We start from the raw sequence: 14,416 nt of genomic DNA, 5'->3' as shown, positions 1-14,416 counted from the left end.
ACTCGCATTGCCATATAGAGTCAAGTCCCATTAAGTAAGCTAAAACCTACTGGAATTTTTGACTGGGATTGAATGGAATAGAACAGACATCTTTACAATATTGACTCCTCAATCTAAGAACATGGTATATTTCTCTAAGGATTTCATTAATGGTTTTCAAAGTTTTTAACTTATAAAAATTTTCAAACACGTGAAATCAGAGGGACTAGTTTGAACACTCATATATCCATCACCAGGATTTCATAGTAATTAATGTTTTGCTATATTTGCTTTATGTTTTTCCTTGCTGAAATATTTTAAAGCAATTCTGCTATCATATTTGACTCCTAAATACTTTCAATGTATCTCTAAATAACATTTTCTTTTATAACCTTAATACTTCATTATATCTAACAATTACCAATAATTCTTTAAATTCATCTGTTTTGCTAGTATACATAAATGTAAGCTTTTTATTCATTGAAATGCATCAAACAACCTTGCTTTTACATAAACTGTCATAAAATCTAACAATTTACTGTATTTCAGTATACCCAATATACCATCAATTATAAGATACACCATTTATATACTGTTATTTTTAAGAAAATGCTATGGGCTGAATTTTCCCTCCCAAAACACTCCCCATTTACATCCTGATAAATCCATTGTAAATTAAAAATATCCTAATTTGAAAATGCATTTAATACACCTGACCTACCAAAAATCATAGCTTAGCCTAGCCTACCTTTAATGTGCTCACAACACTTACATTAGCCTACAGTCAAGCCAAATTATCTAACAATGCCTACTTATAACAAAGTGTTGAATATCTCATTGTAGTTTATTAATACTGAAAAATGAAAAACAGAATGGTTTTAAGTGTATTGGTTGTTTACCTTCGTGGTCACGTGGTTGACTGGGAGCTGTGACTTGCTGCCACTACCCAGTATCACAAGAGAGTAGCATACCACATATTGCTAGCCCAGGAAAAGATGAAAATTCAAAACTTGAAGTATAGTTTCTATTGAATGCATATCACTTTTGCCATCATAAAACTGAAACATAAAATAAGTTGAACCATTGTAAGTTGAGGACCATCTGTATTTACCTTTGCTGGTGAGATTGATGCTGTCATATGTTTTCTTATGACTAACTAAATGGCATCCTTCCATTTCAGCTTGAAGTCCCTTTAGCTTTCCTTGTAAGTCTGGTCTGGAAGTGATGAACTCCTTCACTCTTCGCTTGTCTGAAAAACTCTGTAATCCATTCTTCCATTCTGAAGAAAAACTTTGCCAGGTAGAGTATTCTTGACATTTTTTTTCTTTCAGCACTTGAAATATACTGTGCCACTCCTTTGTGGCCTGCAAAGTTCCTGCGAAAAATCTGCTGGTAGTCTTAGGGGGTTCCCTTGTACGTAACAAGTTGTTTTTCTCTTGCTGCTTTTAAGATTCTCTCCTTGTCGTTATCTTTTGACAGTTTAACTATAATGGGTCTCAGTGTGGGTCTCTGGGTTCATCTTATTTGGAACTTTCTGGGACTCTTGGTTAGGGAAGATTTATCCTTTATTTCTTTGAATAATTTTTCTGCCCATTTTTTTCCTCTTTTCTCCTTGTGGGACGCCTTTCATGCAAACATCATTCTGCTTGATGGTATCCCATAGGTCACTTAAACCGTCTTCACTCTTTTTCCATCCTTTTTTATTTTTGTTTCTCTGATTGGATGAGTTCCACTGCCCTGTGTTTGAGTATGCTGATCCTTTCTGCCACTGAACCCCTCTGTTACATTTTTTCAGTTCATATTCTTCAGCCCTGTGATTTCTGATTGATACTTTCTTCTATTTTCTATGTCTTTGTTGAAATTCTCACTTTGTTCAAGCATTACTCTCCTGATCATGGTGAGCATCTTTATTATGGCAATTATCACCTATCTCCATTTAATTAAGGTTTTTGAGTTTCATCTTACTCTTTTGTTTGGAACATATTCCCCTGTTTCTTCATTTTCTTTGACTCTCTGTGTTGGCTTCTGTGCATGACATAAAACAGCCACCTTGCCCTGTCTTGACAGCAGGGTCTCATGTAGATGAACCTAATATTGAGCCCAGTGAGCTCTTGGTTGTCTCTAACTTTGTGATTGAGCCTCCTATTGTTCTTAGTGGCTCCAGGTAGTTGGGATTCTGCCAAGATCTGGCAGTGTTCCAAAGAGGAGCGGGGAGCATCTCAGTACCTAGATGTAGGCTGATTGGAAACTGAACCCTCAGAGCAGTTTTTAAAGTTTACAGACTTCTTTCAGGGAAAGACTGAAGATGGGTGTTTCTGCTCCCTCTGTGCTGAGCAATAGGGGGATGGAACTGTTTGATTACTACAGTCCTGTGGGATCTACAAACAGAAGGCCTGCTGGCCACCGGAGCCAGGTAATCAAGAGGTGCATTCCATGGGCAGCAGCCACAAAAGCGAGGGCACCAGAGAGGTGCTCAACTCCTTCCAGGGAGACACCAGCAACCTGGAGTGGATCAGAGGGAGAATGCAGAGACAGAACCCACCAGCCTCCCTGGTCTCCAGGGAAGATCACAGTCATACTCTAGATGTGTGTTCAATTTAGAAGCCTGACCCTCAGGCTGCAGCTTTTAAGATACGCAAATAGGCATCTTTCAGGAAAAGACTGGGAGACAGGCATTTCTGTCTGCTGCCCTTGTGCTGAGCCCTGGGGGGGAATAGACACTGTGAGTCCTTACAAGCCCATTCAGAACTGTTTCTTTGCTATAGTTTCATGGGTCTTGTGAATGCAAGCCCTGCTGACTTTTAAAGCTACGTGTTTTGGGGGTGGGGTCCATCCTTCAGGTAGAGGACTTAAAAGTTGGGGCACCAGACGTTGGGTCCAAACTCTTCACGCCTGAGGCGGAAGCTGGGACTTGTGTGTTGCCTCCTGATTGAATCTCCCTGTGCCAGGGATGGGATTCATGGTGAGAGTGTCTCAGCCTCTCCTACCCATTTCAACATGGGCATTTTCTCGTTCACCCAGTGTGTAGGAGTTGCTCAGCTAGTTTCTGAATTTATTTCAGAGGAAACTGTTCTGTGCGTAGCTGTAGATTCGGTCTGTGGAGCAGGTGAGTTCAGGAGCCTCCTAGGTCACCATCTTGGACAAGAACTCTTAGAAATGTTTTAATCTAGTAATCCCAGTTGTCAGAATATTCTGAACTCTAAATTATTGCTGTATACACAACAAAAGTCTTTTCTGCTTGAACACTGTGTTCGTATCCAGGCACTCTCTAGTGGTCCTAAGAATCAGTGACTATCTAACTTTCAGTATAAACTGGCTTTAACAATCCTGAGAGAAAGTCTGAATTAAATTAAAAATCAAAGGTTCTGGTAAGCTTAGTGTTTCCAAACTCTGGGTCCAGGTGTTGAACTCCGTGTCACTGTTTCCAAGGCCAAGCAGAAAGCAGATTAAGAACTGGAATTTTTACCAGAATAATTTTTTCTAAATTTGGAAATTTCTTGGATATTAAACTTTCTATGTCTTTTGCTTTATTAAGGAAATTTATAATAAAATATTACTTTTTATAAAGTAATTTTCTAATAGATTTTAAGCTTTTGGGAGTATTCAATATCTAACATAAGGGCACATCCAATTGTACTGAAGTACTTTAAAATGCATTTATTGATATTTAAATTTTTTTTCATGGACATCATTTTTATACCAAATGTCAATAAAAACCAAACTATGTATTAACATACTTAATATTACAAAGAGATGAAAACTAGGAAGGTATGCCTAAAGCTCAAATTTTAGGATTTGGAAATAATTTGAGGGGCAATGTGAATTACGAACCAAGTTCAAAAGAGATATACACATCGCTGTATCACTGTGCTGTCTTCTCTCTAGGAAATCAGTGCTGGTGCCCACCACCACGGGCATCCCCACTGAGCAGAGGCCCGCACCCTCCACCACGTTCTGGCTGTTGGTGTAACCTTGGTTGAATGGTTGAGATAGTGTCGAGAAAGGTACCACGGCCTCTGTTTGGGTCTCTTTCTATGATGACATTTAATTTAAACACTGGAGTAAAGGGGAACTCAGTGCTCTTGACTTTCACAGTAGACAACGTAATCAGAAAGAGAAAAGGTTATGAATAAGAGTAACTGATTTTTCATTTTCATCTGAGTTTTACTTACAGCTTGCTTTCAGTAGTGTCAGCTTTCTATAAAGCTGTATTCTATTTATTTCCTTCTTGGATAGATCATTTAAAGTGACTTTTCACATGAAGGGAAAAGTAATATAAAACTTCATTTGAAATTTTTTTTTTCAGAAAAGATACTTAAACAAGGCTAAGAACCATTTTATTGATGATCTAAGTTTAAAACTATTTCAAATATGTATGTTTTCATACTCTGTTCTTAGAGTTTTTCAGGTGATGATTATTTTTAAAACATTACTGACTTAAATCTCACAAACCTGATGAAGTGAATCTGTGTGTATCACATCCATTTTATAAATAGAATAAACAGATGGTAAGTTACTTGTCTGAAAAACTATAGTAATTCAGAAATACATTGGATCTCTCTCCCAGACCTTATTTTTAAAACACAGCTATAATGGCTATATTGAGATTTTAAAGAGTAGGGTTTCATCCTATTACTCTAGGTTCATGAACAGATGTTCCAGCCATGGCATATCTGCCATGGTTCATGGAAAACAGAAAAAGAAAACGAACCAAACGTATCTACCCCCCTCCCCATGTCATTTCAACAGCTAAGAGTTTATTGTTAGCTATCACCCTGTTTCTACATAATAAAATAAAGAGTTAGGTCACCTGCTAGTTTTTGCATAACTAAACAATTAGTTATTGAGAGTTTACTGATGAGCCCAGTTTACCTTCAGATGCAATACTCCAGTTTTAGCTTTGACTATCCCATTCTATGTCGATCATTTTCAAAATGGGAAACAAGCTTAACATGTCCCAGCAATTCCACTCCTAGTAAACACCCAAGAGAATGGAAAACACGTTCGCACAAAAACTTTGTATGTGAACGTTCACAGCAGCCTCGTTCATAACAGCCCCAAAATGGAAAGAACCTAAACTCCATCAGCTGAGGAACAGATGAGCAAATGTGGTACATTCATGTAACAGTGTATTATTTGGCCATAAAAAGGAATGAAGTTCTACATGTACACATGCTACATCATGCATGGACCTTGAGAATGTGATGCTAAAAGAACGAAGCCAGACAGAGAGGGCCACCTACTGTAAGATTCCATTTATATGAAACTTCCATAATAGGCAGATCCATAGAGAGAGAGAAAGAAACTCAGTGTTTACCAGGGGCTGCGAGGAGAGGAGGAATGATTGCTAACGGGTGTGCAGTTATTTTGGGGGATGAGGAAATATTCTGAAATTAGATAGTGGTGATGGTTGCACAATTCTGAAAATACACTAAAAATCAGTGAACTGTATATTTAAAAGGGTGAATTTTATGGTATGTGAACTGTATCTCAATAATGCTATTGCTTAAGAAAAAGTCATCAATATAATTTCCTATTTCTCACATGCTAGAGACCAGTTAATACTGCTTCTAAATGAGCAAGAGGAAGGTATCCTTTATTTAGCTAAAAAGAATCTGAGAATCTTGATACTAAGTACTGTTGATATTACAATGGCTTAGAATCATTTTATTTCATACTCTGATCAGTAATGGATTTATTCTTTTCTGGGAAAAATTAAAAGTACTGGCAGCTGCAGTCTGGAAAGAATTATAGGCTAGAACTTTTTAAAAAAAAATATGTCTCAGCAATATGAAAATAAAACTTACAAGAAACTGGCCCATGGGTGACACGAGGTCTAACAAAGCTAACATGTTAGACAAAGGTTTTACACTGACAAGTTTTTTAAAATTTACAGCACATGGACACTCAGACCCAAAACAGAGTCTTTTATGTTCTAGTTCATTCTCTCTCCATTACAGGTACTCTCCAAAAGGCATTTTTATGGTAAGTTGGCGATGGCTCTCCCTTCAGAAGCCATCAGTGCTCCTCCCAGCATAAGCCATGGACAGGCACAGATGACAAAAGTCACAGGTCACATTCTCTACCCCACAGTAGCTTGCTCCTCGTCACCAGGGATACTGCCGAACATAACCTGGCACACAGGGAGGTTCTTTTAAATCAAAAGAATCCAGTTTAGCCCTTCATTCTCCGATTGCCACTTCTGTGCTGTGTTTGTGTTTTACAGAACAATATTTTGTTGCCTGCAACATACTCCAGGCCACAATGATGCCACAGTGACTATGTCTGCATGATTGCTTAGAGCTTAAAAAGAGAAAGAGAATACCACGTTTCTTGCACTGTGTTCACGTATGAAAATGGAAGAAGACAACTGTCAGTTTTCCAGGTCTTTGGCTAAAGCATCACGGATGAATTGTAAGGTACGTTGGTACAAAAAAGCATCCTTTTTCTTTGGCTTACAAATGTTCAAATGGTTCACATCCACAGGAATTAGATCTCCAATGCCTAAATCTGAAGAAAACAAAATGTCAATAAAATCTGAGTAAAAATACAAGCTTCCCCTGTCAATATTGAGAGGCCAAATGCGTAGTTGTAATGTTGATTTGGTTGTGACAAAGGCCTCTTTCAAGAGATAAAAGGACTTAAAGTTTGACTGTATCGCTAAACTGTATTTGACTCACCACGCACAAGTGGCATCTCAGTAAGTGTATCATAATTTTATGCTTTTCTCATAAATTCTGCCTATGTGTGCTGCCTACATCTTAATTTAGCATGAACAGAGCCTGAGCACTGTCATCCTCAAAACTTTTATACACTGGCAGGTTATTATGCAATTATTCCACACTTCTTTTAACCACTTCATACTAGAGAATATTAGAGGTAAGGAGCTCCCTTGTCCTGATGAAAAGGATGGGAACATCCCACGTGGGCTGCATTCTATCCCCAGACCTCCATGACCACTCTCCCAGCGGAGGAGACAACGCAGCACTTGAGAGAGTTGGTTGAGTTTTTGGTGTTTCAGCCTAACGCAGTCTACCTAGATGGAAGGGAGGGAGGTACCAGTGAGGCCAGGTAGGCGAGGAAGTGCAGGTGGTGGTTATGAAGGAAGACAAGCCACCTGGTGACACAGAAGAAAGGGTGGACAGAATTGTGACAAGGCTATGTCACTACTAGCAGCTGGTCCGCAATATTAATTTTGCTTTAAGCTTCCAAAGTCATTGTTTTAAAAAAAATCTGTTCTTTGAACTCTTCAAGTTCTTCAATTATCAAATCACAGCCCCTCACCCTGTGGCATGTTACTTTGAGGTAAAGCCTCTTCAGGTCCCACTATCAAGCCTTTTCCATTTTATTTAGATAACATATTAATGAAGTAAGACAAAACTTGCTCGGCAGACAGAAGGACATCTGGCAAGCGCTCAGATCCGCACCGTCCCTGGCTGCCAGGAGCTCTCAGTATGGCCAAGTGACACCAGTACAGCACCTGAGCCAGCCTCCATGGTGATCAGAAAAGGATCTGACAAGCAAACTAAGGAGTCAGCCGGAGAAAAGCCCTTCGGGGAGTGAAATGGATGGGCTGCTTACTACACAGAGAGCAGCAGGGGAAGCTCTAAGCAGAACTGAGACTTGGGCCCTACCCTCCGAGGGCCGACGGCACACCACAGCAAAGCGCAGGCACCGTGGCAGCACGTACTGCGCACCTCCCTCGGCCCCAGCATTAGGACGAGCCTGAACTTTAACACTAGTTTTCTTCCTTCGACGTCTCTGTGGCTTGAATACTCCCCATTAGCTTCCATTTATTTCTACTAAGCTTCCACATCTTTAGTTGATTTTCTTTAAGGTTCCTGCAGGTGGCGATCAATCTACTAAATGCCCCTTTTAATCCAGCTGAAAGGACACTCTGTAGTCTTATCTAATGCAAAAGACTTCACTGTTGAGGGCTAACTCAGAGTTAGTCAATTAACCTTTGCCCTCTGACCAGTTAAATAAAGGGAGGGGAGGGGAATGCCAAGGTTAAGTTTGCAGAGAAATTTTAATCTATTGCTGAAAAGAATAGTATAATCTAAATCTTCATAAAACTGTCTCCTAAAACTGAGAAACTGAATATAAAAGTTGACACTTATGGTGACCACAATCAGGCATCTAAGGACCAACAAGCTGCAAAAGAGTGAATACCTGCTGATTCCAGGGGCACCACATGGAGCTTAATCATGCTACCGATATAGGTTGGTAGTGTCTCTACAAAACTCAGCACCTGGAAATTTTTGTCTTTCGCAAACTCCAGAAAGTCATCCTGTAGTGTTTTAAGTGCAGGAGAATCTGTAAAATTATAGAGAACAAGGTTGTTACAAGTTCTGTTTATCTATTTCACTATAAAATGGACATCAACCCTCCATATTTAGAGAGGAAATTACAGTTCTGATTCAAGACAGTGGCTTGTTTATTTTCTCTCCTTCCTAAGAAGCCATTAAGAGGAGATTAAGGGCTAAAATCAACCCAGAACAGAGACCAGTGTCAGAGGGAGAGGTTTCTCACATTACTGGCTGACAGGAGGCAGTAGCCAGAGCAGTTTGCTGTGTGGGACTGAAGGGTCCCCCAGTGTGCTGCCGGCACCCCCACAGCCACCCTAAAGCACAGCCTCCATCAACAGGGCCTGTCTATAATCACAGAGCACACGGCCCTTCCTGCCCCCCATCCTCAAATATGAAAGGGCACCCAAGAAGCACCAGGTCTTAAAGGCAAGCCTACCTACAACCTAAGAGAGACAGACCCAGCAAGCAAACAGAAAACCTGAGCACAGAAGACAAACAGAAAGGGGGAAAAAAAAAAACCAATCCCCTAATAAGTATCTTTAGAATGATTTCAAAAGAAAATGGATCACAAAACAAGAAAGAGCTTGTGGAAAATAAAATCTGATTGCAAAAAAATACAATTCAACAGAAGATTAAGAATATAAAAGTCACATAACTCTAATAACTCTCCACAAAGCAGAACAGAGAACATATGAGCAAAAAGACAATGGCACATAAAGGCTCAAGCCAGGGGTCCCCAGATTCGGATTAACAGGTATTCCAGAGAAAGAGAAGACGCTTATTAATCCCCCTAAAATACAGTACTTTATAATTATGATGAATCTTTAAAGCTCATGTATATTTTAAGAGCTGATGATTTTCCAAACACAGAAAAAAGCAGTTCATTTGTAATTTGGAATAATACTTAAAGAAAAACATTATATAACTTTAAAATTTTTAAATACTTAAGATAGTATTAAAATTATTGTTCTATTGGAGCAAATACTTGCTTAAGAACAAAAAGGGAAGGGATCAAAGAAAAATTAGTCTCAAACTAAAAATCTTTCCTGACAGTCTAAACATAATTGATACACAGAAAATGAAGCAATACAGTCAAGTTAGAAACTGTTTTTCCTCCTTCTCCTGTGAAACTGGTGTTAATACAATGCCCTTCTGACAGAAAGTATTACCTTTGCTGAGCTCTTTGACTTCCAAAGAGGGAAAGAGAAGATAGCGAATATTCACAGAGTATTCAGCCAGATGGGATCCATGGTGAGGGACACTATAAAAAATGATTCCTCTGGTATTGTTTATAATAGTATTCATTTCTGGCTTCTTAGAGGCTTCCAACAGCATCTTTTTAACAAGAAGACCTAGCCACAGAGAAGAAAAACAATGCATAAGCTGTTTTCTTGCCCTCCATTAAAAAAAAAAAAGACAAATACAGGAAGAAGTACTTTCTTTTAAAAAAAAAGTTTAATAATTCTCTGCAGTCCAATAAACAGAGCCTTAAATATTAATATTTGGTAACTCTTAATCCTCTAAAATATATAGTGCAAGCCTACAAATGGGTGAGATTCTAGAAACTCATTTGTAAGGCAGGTCTTATATCATAGGATGCACTTTCCCACAGAAGAAAATTTAGGCATTGCTATGTTGTGTGTCCATCAATGAAGTGAAAATGCAGCAGCCAGCCTCCCCAGCCTGCCTGCAGCAGCCACTCCACTAGGTCACCAATGACCACTCCATTAGGTCAGAACTAATATTTTTAAAAAAAAACATAATCTCCCAGTCCACCACCAAGAAAACAAAGCTGCTAGGGGGAAAATGCACCTCAGAAGGCAGCTTCTCCTCTGTCCCCCTACCTGGGCTTGGCTGATAGTGAGACAAAGGTTACATGGATGGTGACAGTGGGTCTCTGAGGACACAAAGGGCTACATCCACCTTTCTCTCAGCAAAACACCCAGACTCAAGAGTCAGCAATCCTGAGCATTTATTTCATCAGATAATCTAGGCCGGGGGCCCTCTGCAAGGTGGATGGTGAACATTTAGAACTGGATTAGGGGAGGGGTTTGGGAGAAGCAGGAGATGTGGCTTAGCAAGCAAGCACTAGGACCAAAGAGTGGACACCTGCGACCGCGTGGACTTGGGCATGAAGGGGGCTGGGGCTGAGGGCAATGAAGCAGTGATGGACTCTGCGATGGCTGGAGGAGCAGGGAAGAAAGGGACTCCTGGAACCAGCCAAGATGCTGAGGGGTATTTACAAATCGGGCTTCGATAAGCCATGGGCAGCTTCTGATACTCAGCATCATGCTTAATGCCTAATGAATGCATTAAGTTGCCAAACGCCTTTTCTCGTTATATGGTTTGTTACTACTTGTCCCTCCTCTGAAAAAACAAATAGCATGGAAGGAGAACAGTAATTTTAAACCTCCTAGCCATAGCCAAAACCATTAATTGAAGGGGAAAAAGGGCTATTAAATAAAGCAGAGCCACAGTAACTTATGTTAGCCCCGAAGGCTGACCGCCTCACAGTACTTGCTGGCAAAACTGAAACACACTTACCTCCCATGCTATGTGATACCCAGACCACTGGCCTATCCCCAACACCAGCAGCTCTGAGCTTCCTAAGAAGTTCGTTGCTCCTGAATGCAATGGACTTTCTGAACAAAATGAAAACAACAGGCATGACAGGAGGCTATCAACAACGCTCCCCCACCAATTTTGCTAGCCACTTTTTAAGGCAAGAACTTTTGTTTATTGGACCAATTCTACATGCTACGCTTTGGAGTCAGGAACACCCCTATTCTCTCTGGTTGATTTCTGCAACTGCTCATTCCTCATTTTAACTTAGTCACACTGGCGTAAGTGGGAACATTTACTAAACAAGCATTGTTGACACATCTAACACGTATCTGGCAATTTTCACGGGTCAGGCCTGGGACTCTGCCCCCACCACCGAGGACGTGTGTCCCTTCTCTGTATGTGGCCCCCACCACCGAGGACGTGAGTCCCTTCTCTGTACGTGGCCCAAGACAGGCAGCACTGGAGACCGTGCTGTCCCTTGCAAGTTCACCTGCGGAGTCAGCTGTCACTGCTGTTTAGTTCTACTTGTATTTATGCTACAAACAGTACGCTTTCATCATTTTGGTTTGTTACTTAGAAACAACAGAAAGCTATTTGAATCAGAGAATATCAAATAAGTAATTTTCTACCTAAAAGGGAACCCCAAAGCTATCTGGTCTATTTCAAACTGTGTATTTGTAGAATCCTTTCTTTGAAACCAGAGTTTGTGAGAGTTCCTCTGGGTGAAATGGGGAAGGAGCCCTGGGGTCGTGCCCCCTGACCCTCAGCACCATTCCTCTGGCACCTACATGGGGGTCACTCAGAGGTAACACTCAGTTTGATAACACTGATTCAGACCAACTCTCAATTTGTAGGCCAAACTTCCCAGACCAGTTAAATGACCTAGGATGGCACAGTGTGTCACAGGCAGAACTGGCCACACCTAGGTCCTGAAGCCCAGGCTCTCTCCTAGATACACAACGGCACCTAGTACGTCCGAGTGACATAAGGAGTCTACACTGTTCAGCATCTCTTTCTTTGCTTCCTTTATATGGTGTGCTTGTGAACACAAAAGCCAAAAGCCTCATGTTTGCTTCCAGGGTAAAGAAGACTTTGATCTAAAATCCACGGTCATTACTATGAGAACAGCTGTAAGTGAACCATGTTAGGAACCCAACATTGACACTATATCTAAGCTTTATATAGTTTCATTGTTTATTTACCGCTAACTCCCTCTAGAAGGAAGAGAAAAAAGGTTAGGTTAGTTTTCCATAAGAAAATCCTGTCTGTGGCATCAAAAGCTAAAACTCCCCTCCATCCCAGAGGCCTTGTGGCCCGGACCCTTCCCCTCAGTTACCTTTCCATAGGACACCTTGCTCTCCAGTCGCTAAGGCTGGTGTCATACTCCACAGATATAATTCGGAGAGCAGGACAGTCACTTGCTAACCATGACTACATAAAACAAAAGGTATAAAAGGAAAAATATGAATTTCCACAGTCCCACTTATTTCCTAGCAACTGAAATCATAACTAAAGGACTCTTGTAATACTAACAACTAGTAAAACATCACGCTGGAGTCATGTGTAAAGGTGACTAGAAAAACAATCCTGGCAATTTTATCTTTTTATATCTCTGGTCACAAGGAGGTATCATGATTAATAGTGTAAGGTCTCTGCAGGTTTCAAGAGAATATTCTCAGTTTTAATCTGCTATAGCTAAAAGCAGAGCCTGTTTTTGGAATCTAGATCAAACTGGCTTTTTGAAAGCATTTCATAGAAAGCTATGATCTCAGGATAGAACAGTGTGATGGTCAGGGATCTGACCTGAGAACTCAGATTCTAATTAGTCACAGTTCTGTCTCTGTGGGCCTGAGTTTTATCATCTCCACATTCAGTGTCACCAGAGACAGTGCAAACCATTCTTTCTACTTGATAAGCTCTTGTGAAGGTGAATGAGCAGCAGTGGGACAAAACCCCAGAAACTGTTTATACATATTCATTGAGCTTTAGATAAATATCATTCAATGAATTCATCCCAAAGTTAAGGCTCTTTAGAATAATGTCAAAGAAATCCAAAGTAGAACTGACTTCCTTAAAGTCTTTATTTTTATAATTATTAAAATCAGAAAACTACCCAACTATTATTAACATATTATTTGTTCAATCATATTTTTAATGGAAGTGATCTATTACTGACCCTTGCCCTTTGCCCCTGTTTTTTACTTAATAGAATATTCTTTTAGAGTCATATAGACTGCACCCTAAATTATACAATACAGAGTGACAAGCCCAGTTGTCCATGTAACATACTATAAGTGCCCCTAAGGGAAAGAAAAACTGCAGAGAAAAAAACCCCAATAAAAAGTCATAAGCACGTCACAATGGCGGCTCCAGCGGGCAGGGACACGGCAGCGTGTCGGGGTAAGGGTGGCCTGCCAGAGTCAGCCATGTACGTACCTTGGGCCAACAAGTTGTGTACTTGGTTTCATCCTCTGAAATGTTTTCAGTTAAATCCTGATCATTGTCCTGCTGGCGCCACGTTTTGAATGCTGCTCCCATAAGGCCGTGAATAAAAAGGACATCTGCTTTAATGGGCTGACTAGCCGGGGAGAGAGTTTTAAAAAGAAGCAGAATAAATGCATTACTGCTTTGTTAAGAATCCACACAGCACTCTCTTTGGAGGATGCTTAGCAGGTTTATATAACAAAAGAAACTTAAAGTATGCTTTACAGGCACAGCTTTGCTGAGGAACCCTTCAAGAAGTTTTGGCAGAGACATACACAAAATGTGTTCACTGCTCTCTCTATAAAGATGGAGGCATAGCTAGCCAGGCAGACAAACCAAAATCAACTGTAATGTGCTTAGTGATCAATGAAGTGACAGATGTCACAGATTACCCTCCAAAGAATTTCATGAGCATGTTGTACAAATCAATTAAAATAGTTAAGAAATTAAATAATACACTAGTGTAGTTCACACTCAGTATGCATGAAAGAGATTGTTTCTAATTTATCAAGGAAAATAAATAATATTTATCAGAAGTGGAACAAATGAGATTTTAAAGTAACTTATATTCTTTCTTTGGATACGACACTCTTAAAAACTGCAGCTGTATATTACTTGCAAGCTATTTAGAATATACACACAATTACATAACAGATGTAAAATACTTGATCATATTCTTTTACCTACAAATTGGAATTAACCAGGCAATCTATTTTTCAGATTTAAAAAAGTTCTTGCTATTTTCTGAGGTGTTATTTTTAAAATGCCTGGCAAAAACCCAAGAAACATGTAATTTTTTTTCATTGTGGTCCTTTCTATATTTATTGTCTTACCTGTGATACAACTGGAAACAGTGACCAGAAATAACCTTAAGAAGGGGCATGAGTCAGATTTATTACAACTTATTCCTTCTGGTGCATGCTTTTGTACTTGGCATAAACTTTCTCCAGTCCCTTGAGTTCTAGGCCCAGGCTAATCTGGCTGCCTGCATGTAATTATATATAACAATATCCTATCTCCTTCCCATCCAGACTGACTTCTACAACCCTCGTCAGTTAATAACTTAGATTTACATGAAA

The 14,416-nt window shown here is 39.8% G+C and overlaps 1 protein-coding gene across 2 annotated transcripts in view; it reads right to left on the bottom strand.

The window, feature by feature from the left end:
• Positions 1 to 4,299: 4,299 nt before the first annotated feature.
• The window catches only part of SERAC1 (serine active site containing 1), a 60,664-nt gene continuing 50,547 nt past the window's right edge, over positions 4,300 to 14,416 (bottom strand). For both annotated transcript variants that reach the window (XM_074368082.1, XM_074368081.1), the window contains 6 exons: positions 13,290 to 13,431; positions 12,190 to 12,284; positions 10,833 to 10,930; positions 9,458 to 9,640; positions 8,152 to 8,295; positions 4,300 to 6,489 (listed from right to left, as the gene is read on the bottom strand). In XM_074368082.1, the coding sequence (XP_074224183.1) occupies positions 6,353 to 6,489; positions 8,152 to 8,295; positions 9,458 to 9,640; positions 10,833 to 10,930; positions 12,190 to 12,284; positions 13,290 to 13,431 (799 nt within the window). In that variant the 3' untranslated portion in view covers positions 4,300 to 6,352. The remainder of the gene's footprint in view (positions 6,490 to 8,151; positions 8,296 to 9,457; positions 9,641 to 10,832; positions 10,931 to 12,189; positions 12,285 to 13,289; positions 13,432 to 14,416) is intronic.

The sequence above is a fragment of the Camelus bactrianus genome, chromosome 8 (assembly GCF_048773025.1).
Source record: "Camelus bactrianus isolate YW-2024 breed Bactrian camel chromosome 8, ASM4877302v1, whole genome shotgun sequence".
Taxonomy (NCBI): Eukaryota; Metazoa; Chordata; class Mammalia; order Artiodactyla; family Camelidae; genus Camelus; species Camelus bactrianus.
This window is presented reverse-complemented; position numbering and strand designations above follow the sequence as displayed.